Source organism: Procambarus clarkii, chromosome 11, assembly GCF_040958095.1.
Source record: "Procambarus clarkii isolate CNS0578487 chromosome 11, FALCON_Pclarkii_2.0, whole genome shotgun sequence".
Taxonomy (NCBI): Eukaryota; Metazoa; Arthropoda; class Malacostraca; order Decapoda; family Cambaridae; genus Procambarus; species Procambarus clarkii.
The window spans coordinates 33310147-33331412 of NC_091160.1; the positions used below are offsets into that span (position 1 = coordinate 33310147).

The 21266-nt window shown below is 43.2% G+C and overlaps 1 protein-coding gene across 1 annotated transcript in view; it reads right to left on the bottom strand.

The window, feature by feature from the left end:
- The window catches only part of LOC123748492 (muscle M-line assembly protein unc-89), a 206445-nt gene that overhangs the window by 127611 nt on the left and 57568 nt on the right, over positions 1–21266 (bottom strand). The window contains 6 exon segments of the mRNA XM_069322532.1: positions 3892–3987; positions 5674–5743; positions 14577–14747; positions 15883–16131; positions 16823–16957; positions 20434–20567. Coding sequence (XP_069178633.1) covers positions 3892–3987; positions 5674–5743; positions 14577–14747; positions 15883–16131; positions 16823–16957; positions 20434–20567 — 855 coding nt within the window.

Here is a 21266-nt window from a genome sequence, read left to right on the forward strand (position 1 = left end):
CCTGTCTCCTGAAGCCCACATAAAAAGAATAACGTCTGCGGCATATGCGAGGCTGGCTAACATCAGAACAGCGTTCAGGAACCTGTGTAAGGAATCATTCAGAATCTTGTACACCACATATGTAAGACCAATCCTGGAGTATGCGGCCCCAGCATGGAGCCCGTACCTTGTCAAGCACAAGACGAAGCTGGAAAAAGTCCAAAGGTATGCCACTAGACTAGTCCCAGAACTAAGAGGCATGAGTTACGAGGAAAGGCTGCGGGAAATGCACCTTACGACACTGGAAGACAGAAGAGTAAGGGGAGACATGATCACAACCTACAAAATCCTCAGAGGAATCGACCGGGTAAACAAAGATAAACTATTCAACACTGGTGGGACGCGAACAAGGGGACACAGGTGGAAACTGAGTACTCACATGAGCCACAGAGACGTTAGAAGGAACTTTTTTAGTGTCAGAGTAGTTAACGGATGGAATGCATTAGGCAGTGATGTGGTGGAGGCTGACTCCATACACAGTTTTAAATGTAGATATGATAGAGCCCAGTAGGCTCAGGAATCTGTACACCAGTTGATTGACAGTTGAGAGGCGGGACCAAAGAGCCAAAGCTCAACCCCCGCAAGCACAAATAGGTGAGTACAAATAGGTGAGTACACACAGTTGATTGACGGTTGAGAGGCGGGACCAAAGAGCCAGAGCTCAACCCCCGCAAGCACAATTAGGTGAGTACAATTAGGTGAGTACACACACACACACACACACACACACACACACACACACACACACACACACACACACACACACACACACACACACACACACACACACACACACACACACACACACACACACACACACAAACACACACACACACACACACACACACACACACACACACACACACACACACACACACACACACACACACACACACACACACACACACACACACACACACACACACACACACACACACACACACACACACAAACACACACACACACACACACACACAAACACACACACACACACACACACACACACACACACACACACACACACACACACACACACACACACACACACACACACACACACACACACACACACACACACACACAAACACACACACACACACACACACACACACACACACACACACACACACACACACACACACACACAAACACACACACACACACACACACACACACACACACACACAGTTGATTGACGGTTGAGAGGCGGGACCAAAGAGCCAGAGCTCAACCCCCGCAAGCACAATTAGGTGAGTACAATTAGGTGAGTACACACACACACACACACACACACACACACACACACACACACACACACACACACACACACACACACACACACACACACACACACACACACACACACACGCACTTCCATCTAGCAAAAAAGTCTAGTGAAGAAAATACAGGAAATAGTAACAGTAATAAGCAACCTTATACATAAAAAAGTTACAGAAACCCCAGAAAGAACCCGACAATTATTAGCTCAGAGAGAACTGCATAAGTTCAAAATAGGATTGGTTCTCGATTCTCAATTGTGAGAGACATCAATCATAACAAAATGGACTGGGAAAACAGAAAATTTCATGAGAGGTAATTAGGAACTTGCACAGATTAAACCTGACATTCACACTGAATGAGTTTAATCACAATGAAAGTCAAAATGGAAATTATATGGTCATGAGAAATACCATGAGACACAAACCCCACAGGATGACCCAGCATCTAGTTAGTTTAGTTCATTTATTATGCACCCCATACCCATCTTGTGGGCGGTAGTGGAAAGGGTTACAGAGGCACATAATGGGCTCAGGGACTGAACCCCACAATCCCTGAGCCCATTATGTGCCTCTGTAACTCTTTCCACAATATCCAGCATTTCAATACTGATTTATAAATCAATTAACGTCAAGCTGGAAAAATACTCAATCTATAGCAATCCTGAATGACTCTTTTGAATTGCCCTGATTTGAAGCTGGTCTATTTCAGCCTTGGTCTGAAACTGTTATCTTCGTCTGAAGTTGATCACTGAACAGTTAATTTATGAACAACCTTGGTTTGAAAGTGACCTATGGCCAACTCCGGGCTGAAAGTGACCTTACAATAAACTGGTTGTGAAGGTGATCTTTGAACAGCTATAATCTGAAGACAATCTTTTAACAGCACTGGTTGTGAAGGTGATCTTTGAACAGCTATAATCTGAAGACAATCTTTTAACAGCACTGGTTGTGAAGGTGATCTTTGAACAGCTATAATCTGAAGACAATCTTTTAACAGCACTGGTTGTGAAGGTGATCTTTGAACAGCTATAATCTGAAGACAATCTTTTAACAGCACTGGTTGTGAAGGTGATCTTTGAACAGCTATAATCTGAAGACAATCTTTTAACAGCACTGGTTCGAAGGTGATCTTTGAATAAATTATTCTCAACAGCCCTAGTATCAAGGGGGAACTTCGAAAAAACATTGGTCCTAAAGAGACCTTTGAACAGCCCGAGTTCAGAGCCTATCTATGAGCAACTCTAATTCGAAGATGAGCTTTGAACGGTCCTAGTTTGAAGATGACCTTTGAAAAACCCTGGTGTGAAGTTGAAATATGAACAGCCCTAGTTTGGCTGTGACCTTTAACAGCTCTGTTCTGAAGGATACGTTAGAACAGGGTTAATCTGAAGCTAACAAAGAATGGTTATCAAACATCTCAAACGACCTATCTATCTATGCAAGATTTAAAAGAATCTTATCCAATAGCCCCCATGATAGATCCAGAACAAAATAGAAGTCTCGGAAGGCTAGTATTTGAATATCTTTAGGTAAAACAAAGGTTCAATTTCCTTTCAAACCAGCTTTACCTAATCACAGACTAACAGACTCTCAGACTAACACTTACAGACTAAAAGGTTCACAGGAGAACAGAAAAGAACAACATACTCACAGACTAACAGGCTTACATGCTAAAAGTGTCACAGACAAACCTCACAGTCTAATAACTCTCAGACTACCACTCACAGACTCTAGAAGTAACAGGCTTCCCAAATTTAAGTTCAGTAGAACTTCGGCTTCAACTCTTTTACCCTGTCGTAGCTCAGTCGATTAAGGCAGTGTCTGGGATGCTCCCGGACGCAGGTTCGAATCCTCGTCACGGCCCTTGTGGATTTGTTCATTTGATGCATCACGTTAGTGTGATTTCTGTGTGTAATTACTCATCCGTGTTTCCCCCCAAGCTGAAACATGTTTATTTTTACAACTAATTCCCAATCAACGTGCGGCTCGATGACCTTACTAAGCCAAGAGACGAAGAAATAACCTAGACGCCAAAACAACTGATGGAAATCAAAAATTGGTCATCCCGGCTTGAAGGTAAACACGAAGGTAGGGGAAGAAGTCACTTCGAAGAAACTCTTGGGGGAAACCACTTACCTCGAAGTAGCTCTTGGGGGGAGCTATTCACCTCGAAGTAGCTCTTGAAGGGGAGATATTCACTTCGAAGTAGCTCTTGAGGGGTAACCATTCACTTCGAAATAACTTTTGGGGGGAGCTATTCACTTCGAAATAACTCTTGGGGGGAGCTATTCACCTCGAAGTAGCTCTTGGGGGAAACCATTCACCTCGAAGTAGCTCTTGGGGGAAACCATTCACCTCGAAGTAGCTCTTGGGGGAAACCATTCACCTCGAAGTAGCTCTTGGGGGGAAACCATTCACCTCGAGTAGCTCTTGGGGGAAACCATTCACTTCGAAATAACTTTTAAAGAGGAGCTATTCACCTCGAAGTAGCTCCTGAAGGGAGCTATTCACCTCAAAAAACTCATAAGGGGAAACATTCACCTCGAAGTAATTTTAGGGGGTAACCACTCACCTCGAAGTACTCCTTGACGGGGATGTTATTTTCTAGAAACTCTTGCGCCAGGGGCTCGTTACTGCAGTACTCCGCGTGCTTGTCGAAGTCCCTCTCCTGCAGCAGACGGAAGAAGAGATAATTAGTGACTTGCAGAGAAGAGTGAGTGGAAGAAAACTGACAAATGTGTTTGAATGAGAGTGGAAAGATTTGAGCAGGAAAAGTGTGAGAGAGAGATGACCAGTAGGAGAGAATGGAATAGGGAACTTGGTGAATACACAGAACATGATAATAAAGAATACTGTAGAAGGCCTATTTGTCTATACGTGGCAACTCCTATTTACATACACCCAAACTCAGTCATATATATTGTGTGTGACCTACGCTTGAAACAACCAAGTGATGCTACATGTGATACCCAATGGTTAATTTCATAGATCAACAGTATGAGGACAACAACACAAACTCACAGTCATATATATATATGTGTGACCTACGCGTGAAACAACCAAGTGATGCCACATGTGATACCCAATGGCTGATTTCAGAGATCAACAGCCCCATGTCCAAGCAAGTATTTACCCAGGTCTTTCCTGAATTAAAACATTCAATTTATATCCATTGTTATGAGATCTGTTTTACGTTGAGATCATGGAACCTTTTACACATAAGAATGCTGAAAAATACACAATGCTGAGAATCATACACAAAGATGCATTATGTATACACGAATGTGTATAAATGTGTGCCTGTATATGTGCACACTCACACGTTAAATACACACCCTAATGATGAGCACACTCCCACATACTAGTAAATCACATCATTATACAAGAAATATATCCTCACTCAGAGACAAGCTGTACAAACCCCAAAAACCTCCACACACACACACACCACTCGTGGAGCCGGTGGCCGAGCGGACAGCACGCTGGACACGTGATCCTGTGGTCCCGGGTTCGATCCCGGGCGCCGGAGAGAAACGATGGGCAGAGTTTCTAAGATCACCCTGATGCCCCTGTTACCTAGCAATAAAATAGGTACCTGGGAGTTAGTCAGCTGTCACGGCCTGCTTCCTGGTGTGTGTGTGTCCGTGTGTGTGTACTCACCTAGTTGTACTCACCTAGTTGTACTCACCTAGTTGTACTCACCTAGTTGTGCTTGCGGGGGTTGAGCTCATTCACTTATTGCAAATGCCAACAGAACCTAACCACCTAACCTAACCCAAGTTAGGCCTAATTCAACACATTCTTGTATGTAATAATTCAAAACATTATAGGAAAACTTACCAATTTTAAATATGCAGTGCGTTAAAAAAAAAATTATGAATGAGGCTTTTGGGGTAAGCCGCTGCTTTCAGAAGCCTAGCCTGAGGGGGCAGGTTGTTCTGTGTATGAGGACAGGCTGTAACGTAACTGGCCATAACTCGTCCACATGATAGGCTCGTTAAAGCTGCGGGAGTGCCACAGAGACGCACTCATCAATATTAACATTATATTATAAACAAGTTTGTTCTCATATATAAATTAATATTATATTTCCTTAACAACACCACCTGGCCAATCAAAGAACAGTCACATGACGTCACGAATGAGACTGGCCAATCAGAGAGCTGCCAGTGACGTCAGGGCTTAATCTGACCACTCACGAGTCTCACAGGAACGTCCAGCCAATCATAACGAGGAGAATTTATAACGTCATAAACACCACCTGGCCAATCAAAGAACAGTCACATGACGTCACGAATGAGACTGGCCAATCAGAGAGCTGCCAGTGACGTCAGGGCTTAATCTGACCACTCACCAGTCTGAGGAACGTGCGGCCAATCATAGTGGGGACCTCCGCGTGGTACTTGACACCTTCGATCAGAACACTGAAAAAGGAGAATATATGAATATATGTAACCATTAGAGAGACTAAATTAAATTTCCAACGTCTAGAATCATCTCTGACGCAGGTTCGAATCCTCATCACGGCCCTTGTGGATATGTTCATTTGATGCATCGCGCTATTGTGATTTCTGTGTGTCATTAGAGATACTCAGGGAGCCGGTCGGCCGAGCGGACAGCACGCGGGACTTGTGATCCTGTGGTCCCGGGTTCGATCCCAGGCGCCGGCGAGAAACAATGGGGAAGAGTTTCTTTCACCCTATGCCCCTGTTACCTAGCAGTAAAATAGGTACCTGGGAGTTAGTCAGCTGTCACGGGCTGCTTCCTGGGGGGTGGAGGCCTGGTCGAGGACCGGGCCGCGGGGACACTAAAAGCCCCGAAATCATGTCAAGATAACCTCAAGATAACCTCAAGATAACCTCAAGATAACCTCAAGATAACCTCAAGATAACCTCAAGATAACCTCAAGATAACCTCAAGATAACTCTTCGTGTGGAATCAAAATATTCCTTAAAATATATATATTTTCAAACAGAAATCCCAATAGCCTGATGCATCAAATGAACAAGTCCACAAGGGCCGTGACGAGGATTCGAACCTGCGTCCGGGAGCATCCCAAGACGCTGCCTTAATCGAGTCGCTGAGTCGCAGCTCAGTCGATTAAGGCAGCGTCTTGGGATCATCTCGGACGTAGGTTCGAATCCTCGTTACGGCCCTTGTGGACTTGTTTATATAGTTTACCGCTGCGGGAAATAAATAAATACAAGAATGTGAAGTAATATGAAAGTGAACGAGAGTCAAGAGTTGACAAGTCGATATAAAATATGGATGTTAACGAAGAAATGTGATATTTTTTTGTTTATTTGATAGAGAACACGCTCATAAAATGGCGTATGTGCACTGACGTTTGATTGTATAGTATGATCCAACACACACACATTTTTCCTGGACTGTCAGAAAGTCTTTGACACAGTACCCCATAAAAGGCTGTTACAAAAGTTGGAGCAACAGGCAGGAGTGAAAGGGAAGGTGCTCCAGTGGATAAGGGAGTATCTAAGCAACAGGAAACAGCGAGTAACTGTGAGGGGGGAGACATCAGAATGGCGAGATGTCACCAGCGGAGTCCCACAGGGTTCTGTACTTGGACCCATCCTGTTTCTAATAAAACGATCTTCCGGTGGGTATAGACTCATTCCTCTCAATGTTTGCTGATGCAAAAATTTTGAGAAGAATCAAGACGGATGAAGATAGACAGAGACTACAGGATGACCTGGACAAACTGGAGGAATGGTCTACAAAATGGCTGCTAAAGTTCAACTCAGGAAAGTGTAAAGTAATGAAATTAGGCGAAGGGAGCAGAAGGCTGAACACAAGGTACCATCTGGGAGGTGAAATCCTGCAAGAGTCAAATAGAGAGAAAGATCTGGGGGTTGATATCACACCGAACCTGTCCCTAGAAGCCCACATCAAAAGGATATCACCAGCGGCATATGCTAGACTGGCCAACATAAGAACTGCCTTTAGAAACTTGTGTAAGGAATCGTTCAGGACCCTGTATACAACTTATGTCAGACCAATCCTGGAGTATGCAGCTCCAGCCTGGAGTCCATACCTAGTTAAACACAGGGCAAAGTTAGAGAAGATTCAGAGGTATGCCACCAGACTGGTTCCGGAACTGAGAGGAATGAGTTACGAGGAAAGGCTAAAGGAGCTGAACCTCACAACCCTGGAAAACAGAAGAGTAAGGGGAGACATGATAACCACCTACAAAATTCTCAGGGGAATTGACAGGGTGGACAAAGACAAACTCTTCAGCACGGGTGGGACACGAACAAGGGGACACAGGTGAAAACTTAGTTCCCAGATGAGCCACAGAGACATTAGAAAGAATTTTTTCAGTGTCAGAGTAGTTAATAAATGGAATGCACTAGGAAGTGATGTGGTGGAGGCTGACTCCATACACAGTTTCAAGTGTAGATATGATAGAGCCCAGTAGGCTCAGGAACCTGTACACCAGTTGATTGACGGTTGAGAGGCGGGACCAAAGAGCCAAAGCTCAACCCCCGCAAGCACAACTAGGTGAATACACACACACACACACACACACACACACACACACACACACACACACACACACACACACACACACACACACACACACACACACACACACACACACACACAGTGGTGGCGCCGTAACACAAGGTCGATGAGCCAGTATCTCAAACAAGCAATCTACCCCCTACTGCGACAACGATCCTCCCCCCTCCCCCACGTTCCTGTAACGACCCTCCGTAACTTAACCTCTATTTCCTCCGTCCTCGTATCAATTTTTATGCCTCTCTTTCATTCCGTTCGCATGGGCCCATCAACTCTTTCTCTTTGTCTTCCTATTCTCTCTGTTTCTTCCTCTTTCAACCATCCTCCTGATTATCAATCGTTCACTGCCCTTCTATATCAATCACAGTGTTCAGTACTCTTAAACTTACTCTCACACACTCACACACACAGGGGGTCTGGGGCCTGGTGGCTGAGTGGACAGCGATCGGGATTCGTAGTCCTGTGGACCGGGAATCGATACCCGGGCGATGGCGGAAACAAATGGACAGAGTTTATTTCACCCCAGATGCCCCCCTGTTACCTAGCAGTTAATAGGTACCTGGGAGTTAGACAGCTGCTACGAGCTGCTTCCTGTGTGTGTGTGTGTGTGTGAAAAATATATATGATGACTGATGGACAGTTGGGAGGCGGGCCGAAAGAGCAGAGCTCATCCCCAGCAAGCACAACTAGATGAATACACACACACACACACACACACACACACACACACACACACACACACACACACACACACACACACACACACACACACACACACACACACACACACACACACACACACACACACACACACACACACACACACACACACACACACACACACACACACACACACACACACACACACACACACACACGAATCCAGCAGTATCATCAGGAACTTCAGAATAAAACCAGTGTCCAACGTGTTGAAAACGTGGTTTCAACGTTATCAACACAAAGTCATCAACGTGGTTGATGACTCTGGGTTGCTACATGTAGAAGCTAATTATGCCCATAGACAACTATTGTGATTTTGATAACTATTCTCTTACAACTCTTAATTCTCTATTCTCTCTTGTGATAACAATTCTCTTACAACCCCCTTGAACAAGGGGGTTGTAAGGGAATAAAGAAATTGGAAAGTTGTTTTAAGAGGCAAAGATTGTGGATCAAATTGATATCCAGAGTAGAAGTAGATGATAACATACCAAGATGGCCGCCGCCATGGGCTACGTCAACAACAACAACAGCAGATAAAGAGGGTGACTTTGTGAGTTGAGAAAATATTAACAGTAGTTTGTATAGCAAGTTGGTGAAGGTAGAAAATGTTGTAAACATTTCACGGAAAATATAATTAGCATTTTAAGGAAGAAGAATGAAAAACTTGAATAGTAATGAAACAAAATAATGAAACACAAACAATATTGTAAAAATTTCATGGAAAATATAATTAGCATCTTAAGGAAGAAGAATGAAAACTTGGAAGGAGACAAGGAAATGAGTAGTCAAGATGCAGGAAGTCTTAATCACCAACTTAGCTAACCAACAAGGTCTAACAAAGCAATTATTGAAGGAAGAGGAGTTCTACAAATCTAAATATGAATCCTGGAGAAAGAATAACAAGAATTAAAAAAAGAATTGAAGAAGTCAAATCAGATTTAGATTCAAGTGGAAGTAATAATGCACAAGCATCTAAAAAAAGTGATGATCTTTAACACGGAAAAAGTGACTTTTGACAGTAAAATATGAAGGAGGTTAGAAAGCTTAAAGCAACGATTAAGAATGACCTGCAACACACCTTTGCACAGGTGGACAGAGACATCAGCAAAAGTGGTCAAGGAAGTCAAGTTTTGGAGATATCGAACAAGGTCAGACATCAGACTTAGTATGACATCAGACTCAAAAAAATTTTACAAAATAGTTGATAGAAGAAAGTCTCATCTAATTTTGGGTTACAAAGAAAGTTAATAACATCTAGGTTAGAATGAGCCACAGAAGGTCATAGATAAAATTATTGGGTTAGTAAAAGGTTATCTTGAGATGATTTCGGGACATTTTTTTAGTATCCCCGCGGCCCGGTCCTCGACCAGGCCTCCACCCCCAGGAAGCAGCCCGTGACAGCTGACTAACACCCAGGTACCTATTTTACTGCTAGGTAACAAAGAGAAGGGTGAAAGAAACTCTGCCCAATGTTTCTCACCGGCGCCTGGGATCGAACCCAGGACCACAGGATCACAAGTCCAGCGTGATGTCCGCTCGGCCGACCGGGTCCCTGACTAGGTGATATTCCCAAGGCGGACCAATCCGGAGACACGATAGAAAATTATGAAAAAAGTGATGGTGTTGTGTTGATGAAAGATCGCCCTTGACCAGACCACACACTAGAAGGTGAAGGGACGACGACGTTTCGCTCCGTCCTGGACCATTCTCAAGTCGATAGTCAGAAGAGGAATCGACAATCCACAATCGACTTGAGAATGGTCCAGGACGGACCGAAACGTCGTCGTCCCTTCACCTTCTAGTGTGTTGTCTGGTCAAACTACTTCAGCCACGTTATCGTAACTCATCGCCTGCACAGAACACCCTACAAGGAGGTGCCATAATTACACAGGAAAGCCTAAGTAATTAGGACGGTTATCTTGAGGTCATCTACGGTAAGCTGATCGTTATCATAAATGTCTTTACCAGGATACAAGATAATGCACAAAGGGAAGAGGACAAAGAAGAACGCCTTATAATGATCACAACTGAGATTCTAGTAAAAGTACATTAAGACAAATCATGAGTGTTAGTACTCGGTGACCTTCCTCCTTCCTTCCAAAAAAATTTTGAGATTAATTAACTATGCCAATGGTTAGTAAGGGACCTATTATCTAAGTAGTGTATAAGCTCTCGATTAACATTCAAATTCAAAATGAAAACTCGAATTCAAAATGCTATGCCCAAGATTACTATCCGAGTGCCGGCGGTGGGGTGGTTCAAATAGCCTCGGCTATCACCTCATTCAATAGACTTATTCAATAGACTTATCAATAGACTGGAAGGCCTATACGACGCAAACACAGAGGACATCTGAACGAGCTGAATCTCTTTAGGTAACTCCTTCATGACAGCAATGGAGTTATTTGACTCTCAGTCCCACCCTAAGGGAGTCCTTATCCTTTTGTAAGATAAAGATTCAATCTATATCTAAAAACAAGAAAATATCTATCTGTTTATCTGTTTGAGGATGGACCAGATGCTTAGGGCTAGTCTCCCCCAAAGTTTGTCTAATAACTGGTCTTTGTCTAGTAATGATCACAAGTGGGTCGCAGCCAAGCCCCATCGGCCTTCCCTGTTTCATGAAATGGCACATATTAGTTTGTAATCTGGCTAGATAACACCTCCATCCTCACCACGATTACTGGAATGAAGGGGAAAGTGATGAAGGGTAGATACGTTGGTGAACGATTGAGAATGAAGGGTTAGGGAGGATATAGAAGGGTCAAGAAAGGCGGATAACGGATTGGAAGGAGGTAAAGGGTAGGAATAAGGCGATGGAGAGGAAAAAGCCATGAAGAGTAGAGAGGGTGATGAAGGAAAGGGAAGGTGGGAAGGTGTCTAGTTAAGATGGATAGTGATGAAGAAAGAATGATAGAGAAGATGGCTACAGTGATGAAGTCAGTGTGTAGTGATGATGGTTATACTGTGATGATAATAGTGTGTTGGGAAGATGGTTACAGTGATGCAGATAAAGAATAGTGAAGATGTGTCGTCCGTTGAGAATGGGTCAAGTGAAGCAATTGAAATATTTTTTTTATTCCAAAATAGAACACAATAGGGGAACTTTTGAAAGTTCTTAAATGAATTTGAATGTAATCAGCTGTTGCTAGACAAGGAAGTAAATAAGATATATATATATATATATATATATATATATATATATATATATATATATATATATATATATATATATATATATATATATATATATATATATATATATATATATATATATATATATATATATATTACTAAAAAAAAAGCAACTAATATAAAAAGAGGGCCAGACCCCCAAACATACCAGTAATATAATTAAACAAGAAACAACTACACGGCAGTGAGGAGAGAGAGGCAGAAAGACACTGACTTGTTAACAGATTTATATAAATTTATTTATATAAATTTATTAAAAGCAAGTTGTATGTAAACAATCAAATCCAGATATTGATAACCTGGAACAGATTCACAGAGAAGGAAAAGGAAATGTGTGTGAAACATTAAATGGGACAGTTCCAAAGTGTGTTTGTGCAAAATGAGGTTTTCAGAGAAATGGGAAAGAAGAGGCACACTTTAGGCATTTCTATGTACTCTTCTGGAAGTACATAGAAAGTGCCTAAAAACGAGGTAGAAAAACCTTTTTCAGGGGGCGAGGAAGAGACAAAACAGTTGGACCAAACTAAGTCACACCTTGGGTTCTGAGGCAAGGATGGAAACTATCAGGGGAAAGAGTCAAGTCATTACGACTATATAGGACTAGAAAGGGTGGGGTGAGAATATGGATTTGGGATGGGACGGGGGGGAAGGAATGATGCCCAACCACTTGGACGGTCGGGGATTGAACGCCGACCTGCATGAAGCAAGACCGTCGCTCTTACTTTCCAGCCCAAGTGGTCGAATGCCCATCAAAGTTAAGAATTCCGTAACCATTCATTTTTCAGGCAGACTTATGTACATTAAATAATAGTAGTAGATAAACTAAATAAAATATAGTTTTTAAATAGATAAAGTAGTAGATAGTAGATAGTAATAAGTAGATAAGAGTAGATAAACAGTAGATATGAAAAAGACAATAATATTTCCAATCTAGAAAAACGGTACCAGAGAAGACCCTCTAATTTCTAGACGAGTATCTTTGACAAGTGTGGTTGTCAAAACCACGTGTTCGGAAACACGTGGTTTCCGAACCCCTGAACGGATAACCCGTTGTGTTCGGATTAGTGGTTCGTCATCCTGAGAAGCTAGGGGTAAAAAAAAAAATTATTGCAGAAATTCGACAGTGTTTTGTTTGTACTCACCAATATGAAAAGTTCTGATCTGTTAACTTGAAGATTATAGTTGACGGAGCATTGTTATTTAGATACAAAATGTGGTGGTGGATGATGATAGTGTTGGGTTGACTGAAGAGGATATTGATGGTGACGAGGTAGCTACCTGTTCATCCATTAGTGCATGAACACTACCTAAGAGGAGCCGTGTACAGTCACTGGGCAAAACTGTTCCATCTTTAATGCACATTTGTACTGACTGCCCCATCAGTTACCCGAACGAACCTAAAGCAGATAACAGCCATTTTCGGAACAAAGTGGTTCGTAAAGCACGTGGCTGACTTATCAAAAGAAGGCACCAAGCCATTAAGACCATGTAGCAAAACACTGAAAAACAATTAAAACCAAATTGGTTGAATCCTGGAGAGAAACAATATACTAACACATAGACAGTATATGGCTTTCCATCAGGAAGATCTTGTGTAACATATCTACTTAGATTTTTTTATGAAAGAGCCACAAAGATTTTGCAGAAAAAGGTGGTTGAGTTGATAACATTTTATCTCGACCTAAAAAAAAAGACTTTTCATAGAGCCTCCACACAAGAGATAAGCTGAAATACGCTAGAGGGGTGACAGGCAGACTTCTGGATGGAAAATTTTCAGAGAGAAAAATGAGGGTGGTAATCAGAGGCAATGTATCAGACTGGAAAAAATGTTATTAGTGGAGTAAGACAAAGTTCAGTACTAGCATCAGTAATGTTGACCAGACCACACACTAGGTGAAGGGACGACGACGTTTCGGTCCGTCCTGGACCATTCTCAAGTCGATTGAAATAGCATCAGTAATGTTCATCATCTACATAAACGACTTTCCCACAAAGACTTCACAATCATATGAACATGTTAACTGATCATGCCAAGTATCTAAGAAAGACTAACAACTTACACGATCATCATGATCTTCAAGATGTCCTAAACAAAATAAGTGATTGGGGCAACACATGACTTATAGAATTCAGTGTAAGTAAATGCCATGTTATGGAATATGGAAGAAGAGGAAATAAACCAAACACAACCTGCAAATTATGTCAAAAGGTATTGAAGAACTCGGACTAAGACAGAGACCAAGAAGTGTTGTGGATAGTAGACTATGATAACAGGATTATACTCAAGATATTCCACAAGGAGCACAAGCTACGCTTTCCAACTTCACAATTTTCTTAAACCCAAAGATGGTGAAATATTGAAGAAATTCTTCATGACTTTTGTGAGACTAAAATTGGAATATGGAGCGGTTATTTAATGCCTATATCTCAAGAAACACATCAACAAACTTGAAAATGTGCAAAGAGATGCAACTAATGCACTAATGCAGAGATGCAACTTTGCCCGAAACGCTGTGTGTCTTAGTGGCTTTAGGTATTATATGTACTAGCTCTATCTATAAATCCAACATTATGTTTATAACTCTTCATCAATGTATGTACATTTACCTGAATTAAAATTTGAATTTGAATTGGTTTCCAGACTTGAAAAATAAGAACTACAAGGAGAGGCTTGATGAATTAAATATGCTAAAAGAGGAAAATATAAGGAAAAGAGGCGAGTATGATATTTACGTATAAAAATAGTAACAGGAATTGACAAAAATAGACAATGAGGAATTCTTGAAACCAGCGACTTACTTTTGATGAAAGTCTGAAATGAATTTGAAGTTGTTAAAGATGAGTTCCTTGTGATCCCTGATGTTGCGAGGAGTTGTTTGCTTGTCCATTAAGTTGTAATAATTCTCCATCACGAACTCCAAGTCTTTCACGAACTCCTCCTCCGTCTCGATCAGTTCTCGAATCGTCGCACTGCAAAGCAAAGAAGATCAAATGATGAGCCGAGGTGTTGAATAAGTGGCTTCGTAGTAACAAAATGGAAAGGAAGAGATGGACAGAGTTTGGCTACAAAAAGCAAATGGAAAGAAGTATTTTCTTGGTTAGATGGATAGGAGAATTATTTAAGAAGTAATTCTTGGGAAGTTCTGAGAATTCGTAAGACGTTGTGTCATGAAGTCAGATTGTCATGAGAGTTGATAGGACGTTGTGTCATGTAGTCAGACTGTCAAGATAGTTGATAAGACATTGTATCACGAAGTCAGATTGTCAAGATAGTTGACAAGACGTTGTATCGTGAAGTCACATAAAGTTGTGAGTTTTTAGGAGAATTGACTGTGCGTTGTTTCCTTATGACAAGTCTCTCAAGATGATGAATAACAAGTTATCTTCTCAAGTTATTGGAATGTCAGGAGTCGGCAAGAAACTGGTTCTTGAACTTAAGACACTCATGATATTTCTAAAATAAACATTAATGGTGAAGTTAGAATATTATAAATGTTGGCAGCAAGTTGAGTCATAAAGTTAGACTTGTCAGGAGATGTCATATGAAGATTTTTCGTGAAGATACACTATCTTGAGGGTGCTTAAAAAGTTGGTTAAAAAATCCATCTTAATCTTCACTAATCCATCTCATCCCTCACTCATCTATCTATCCTTTCAGTAATTCATCTCCCTCTTCACTCACCCATCCCCTTCACTCATCCTTCTCTCATCCTTCTCCCCCTTCACTTATCTATCTTCCCTTTTACTCATCCATCAGCACTTTCCCTCATCCATCTCCTTCACTCACCCATCATTCCTTCATCTCCCCAACCACTTGGGCTGGACGGTAGAGCGACGGTCTCGCTTCATGCAGGTCGGCGTTCAATCCCCGACCGTCCACAAGTGGTTGGGCACCATTCCTTCTCCCCTCGTCTCATCCCAAATCCTTATCCTGACCCCTTTCCCAGTGCTATATAGTCGTAATAACTTGGCGCCTTCCCTTGATAGCTCCTTCCTTCCCCAAATGCTTCTTACTAAATCCTTCAAATTCCCCTCTCCTTTTCCATTACCCTCTCTCTCGTCTCCTCTCCCCTCTCACCCCCATCTCTCTCCCCTCTCTACTCACGTCCTCTTCCCCCTCGCCTCGTCCTCGGGGCTGGGGCCCAGGAGCTTGCTGGAGAGTTTGCGTGACTTGAACTCTCGGATCTCCTTCATGAGGTTCTTTTTGACCACCAACGTCTCCTCGAGGGCGAGCTGCTGAACGGACCTCTTGAGAGAGGTCTTGAGGGAGGACGAGGTCTCCTGGGAGTGGAGGACCAGGAACCTAGAAGGAACCAAACCCTCCTTGCCGGAGTCAGCATCGCGGACCACCCACCTGTCAAGGAACAAGGAGATGTCAACATCTTTCCTGGGATCTTGGAGGTTTATAAACAGGTCTCGGATAATGAGTTACAATGACATTATTAGAGTTACAATGACATTATTACTGTGGTTACTTCTGATTAGACATTTGGGTTTACACGTTAAGCTTCTCTGGTGTGTATTTATTTATATATATAAATGTTACAGTTGGCTAATTTGCATTTAATGAACATTCAGCAATGTTGACGTAAATGTTTGTTCAGGAACCAGGCTGATCAACCAGGCTGTGACTCATACGTCAGGCTGCGAGCAGCCGCGTCCAACAGCCTGGTTGATCAGTCCGGCAACCAGGAGGCCTGGTCGACGACCGGGCCGCGGGGACGCTAAGCCCCGGAAGCACCTCAAGGTAACCTCAAGGTAAGGGAGGACGAATGATGGACTCTCTCTACCAGCCTTTGTACACGAGGACTCACCTGTCCTCGGAAGCCTCCTGGGGGCTGACTCACCTGTCCTCGGAAACCTCCTGGGCGCTGACTCACCTGCCCTCGGAAGCCTCCTGGGCGCTGACTCACCTGCCCTCTGAAGCCTCCTGGGCGCTGACTCACCTGTCCTCGTAAACCTCCTGGGCGCTGACTCACCTGTCCTTGGAAACCTCTTGGGGGCTGACTCACCTGTCCTCAGAAGCCTCCTGGGCGCTGACTCACCTGTCGTCGGAAGCCTCCTGGGCGCGCGATCTGGGATCGGGATGATTTCGCTTGGGTCGTACGGCCATCTTGTGACGCGCCGCGGAGTTATCGAGAAGTTCTGTACCGGTTTCATCTCCCTCCAGTCGTGGCCGCCTGTGGGGGGCGGAGATCCCGTTAATGTGGGGGGCGGAGGACCCCTTAGTATAGGGGGTTAATAAGAATTAATCAATCCTTAACAGCTATACACCCCCTCTCCCCACAGAAGGGGCCTCGTAGCCTGGTGGATAGCGCGCAGGACTCGGAATTCTGTGGCGCGGGTTCGATTCCCGCACGAGGCAGAAACAAATGGGCAAAGTTTCTTTCACCCTGAATGCCCCTGTTACCTAGCAGTAAATAGGTACCTGGGAGTTAGTCAGCTGTCACGGGCTGCTTCCTGGGGGTGGAGGCCTGGTCGAGGACCGGGCCGCGGGGACACTAAAGCCCCGAAATCATCTCAAGATAACCTCAAGATAACAGCATCAAGAACTACAAGGCAATATTTCATGCCAGGTTGAATAGGTCTATTATACTGCGGTCAATATCAGGTTGAATGTATATTTTGTGTATTGTATTTTTGCAAAATGGCGCCCCGGTGGAACTGTGACGTCACATCCGTCAGCGACGCTTGGCGTCACGTGACCTGGAAGATCGACTGGGCGCTCTATGTTCACCAGTTAAAGTCTTCACTAGTGCCATGGATCTATGGCAGAACCATATGACAATGGTTGTTGACATGACTGAGCACGTGACAATGGCACCACGTGGTGTAGAGCAGGCCCCCCCCCCCCCCTTGAAGGATTCGAACTCGGTCAGCCAGGGCCTCAGCATAGAGACCCTGGCTGACCGGTTTTGAATCCTTCAGGGGGTAAAGATTTTTCTGATGTATGCATGTATGTATTTGTGTAAATATGTCTGTGTACATATATGAACATATGTATTCACCTAGTTGTGTTTGCGGGGGTTGAGCTTTGCTCTTTCGGCCCGCCTCTCAACTGTCAATCAACTGTTTACTAACTACTTCCCCCCCCCCCCCCCCACACACACACACACAGAAAGCAGCCCGTGACAGCTGACTAACTCCCAGGCACCTATTTACTGCTAGGTAACAGGGGACATTCAGGGTGAAAGAAACTTTACCCATTTGTTTCTGACTGGAGCCGGAATCGAACCCGAACCACGGAATTACGAGTCCTGCGCGCTATCCACCAGGCTACCAGGCCCCCCGTGTGTATGTATGAACGTGTAAATGCATATAATATATATATATATATATATATATATATATATATATATATATATATATATATATATATATATATATATATATATATAGTAACCACCGACACAAATCACCTAACTATCGAACTACTCACCTAACAGCAGCAGCAGAAGTTGTTAAGAGGGAGTGAAGTGTGTGTGAGTGTGTGTGGTGTGAGTGTGTGTGTGTGGTGTGGAGCAGAACACAGTACTGTGCGGGAGAGTGAACAGTGTATCGTGCACAGCACAGCCACGTGGGAGGCCGGGCAATTCTACCCTCCCAGGCACCCGCGTGGGAGGTAACGAGGGAGGGAAGGAGTGAGAGAAAGAGGGAGAGAAGGAGGGAGAGAAGGAGAGAGAAGGTGTCGTATGAGGGAGTTAACACCACGAAGCAAATGTATCTTAACCCTCTAAATACAATATTCACTAATACAGTATACACCAATACAGTGTACACCAATACAGCATACACCATAACAGTATACCCCCAATACAGCATACGCCATAATAGTATACCCCCAATACAGCATACGCCATAACAGTATACCCCCAATACAGCATACACCATAACAGTATACCCCCAATACAGCATACACCATAACAGTATACCCCCAATACAGCATACACCAATGCAGTATATACTACAATATATATATATGCCTCAATATAAAATCCGCCAACACAGTATGATTTATTGGTTTATATAGTAGAGAAGATTACATAAAGCTTACATAATAGAGCCAGCTCTAGGAGCCCAGGCTTCAGTAGACGGTGGCAGAGCCTACACTGCTCTAAGGCTCTATACACTACATGCTGTTACGTTAGTGATAACACAGAGCTGCGGGCTCTTGTACGTGAGAGAACACGTGACAACTGTGGGAACTGAACACCTTGATGTATGTCTCTGTCTGTCTGTCTGTCTGTCTGTCTGTTTGTCTGTCTGTCTGTCTCTCTCTCTGTCTCTCTCTCTCTGTCTCTCTCTCTCTCTCTCTCTCTCTCTCTCTCTCTCTCTCTCTCTCTCTCTCTCTCTCTCTCTCTCTCTCTCTCTCTCTCTCTCTCTCTCTCTCTCTCTCTCTCTCTGTCTCTCTGTCTCTCTCTCTCTTATCCAGCTCTCATTATCTCTCATCTATTGGTTTCCTGCATCTCCCTCATCGTTCCCGGCGTGTTCAGTTTAACGAGGACTCTCACTCAGGTAAATACAGGTGCAAATGGGCTACTCAGCCCCTTCACCTCTGATATACGGTCCAATAACCCACCCCCCCTTGCTTCTCGCCCAAGTTACAGCATGTATATCATACACACACCCACTCACTATACATAATGTATTTCCTATACATCACCTTTCATTACACATACACCAGGCAGCTGTATGTATTGATTCAGTTAATGAGCTCTGTCACCGAGAAGTATATCTAGCATATACACTGAGAGTATACTTTAGTCTTGGACTATGTTCAGGATTAAAATATACTTGCTGGTTGGTCTCTGTGGTGCAGTGGTAAAACACTCGACCGGTTCTTCGCGAGCGCTGGGTTCGTATCCTGGCCGGGGAGGATTGACTGGGTGCTGATCCTTAGCAGTAGCCTCTGTTCACCCAGCAGTGAATGGGTACCTGGTTGTTAAACGATTGGGCGGGTCGTATTCAGGGCAAAAATTAGGATTAAGAACCTGCCCAAAAGGCTAAGCGTACTAGTGACTGTACAAGAATGTAACAACTCTTGTATATATAAATAAAGAACTAATCTAGCGTAGTGGGCCCCAACTCCAAAACAATATCGCATATATATTTACTAACTTGAAGCCTAACATATTTATTTATTTACATATTTATTACAAAAAAGCATGAATTTATTAATGATATCGAAAAGCTCCGTCTAAAGTCCAACCCACGATTTTTAACTTGCGTGACATCAAGTCCTGTGACGTCCTCATCCTGTACTAATCTTGTAATAAGAAGTCACTTTTTTTTAATTATATATACAAGAGTTCTTACATTTTTGTACAGCCACTAGTACGCGTAGCGTTTTGGGAAGGTCCTTAATCCTATGTTCCCCAGAATATGACCCCGCCAAATCGTTTAACAACCAGATACCCATTTTACTGTTGGGTAAACAGAGGCTACAGTTAAGGATTGAAGCCCAGTAAATCCTCCCCATCTAGGATACGAACCCAGGACAAAGCGCTTGCGAAACGCCAAACGAGCGTCTTACCACAACACCACGAACACTGCTGTTACTCATTTCTCGGTCCTTCAAACCGAACACCGCTAAATTCTTCCTGATCTATTAATCCTTCAGTCCACAACCATTAATCCGTGAATCCATTCTACTCACTTGTGGGGGCTGGACTTGTCCACGAGAATGACTTTCTGTCCGGCCACAACGGCCAAACCCTCACTGTCATCGGGCGAGTAGTCTTCGTTCACGAGGTATGTGGCAACTGTGGTCGTCTGCTGCTCCTCTTGCTGCTAGAAAACGGGAAATAGATCAGAGAACGGCGCGGCGGAAGAACTCCATAGAAAATGGATTTAAGGACTGACTGCGATAATTCAAGACGATGAGGTCTTGAATTATCTATAGATAATTCAATGGCTATGCTAATTATACAGTGTCAATATAGTATAAAGAAATATATTAATTCTTTGAAAATATTTGCATGTTATTGCAAGAAATATTATATAACGTTAAATATAAATCATATTAACAATAGAATACTCACCAGAGAAGACGCTGGGCTAAAATAAATAGAAATATATACACTGTGAAGTATACTTATCTTCTGGGTATGCTGAGAGTATACTCTTGTCCTGGACTATGTTCAGGACCAAAGTATACTTGCGGGTTGGTCAGGAGGTTGTGGTGGTGGCCTTAATAACCCTCCAGAGGATAACAGGCTTTAATAACCCTCCAGAGGTTATCAGGCCTTAATAACCCTTCAGAGGTTATCAGGCTTTAATAACCCTCCAGAGGTTATCAGGTCTTAATAACCCTCCAGAGGTTATCAGGCTTTAATAACCCTCCAGAGGTTATCAGGTCTTAATAACCCTCCAGAAGTTATCAGGCCTTAATAACCCTCCAGAGGTTATCAGGCTTTAATAACCCTCCAGAGGTTGATAGACCTTAATAACCCTCCAGAGGTTGATAGACCTTAATAACCCTCCAGAGGT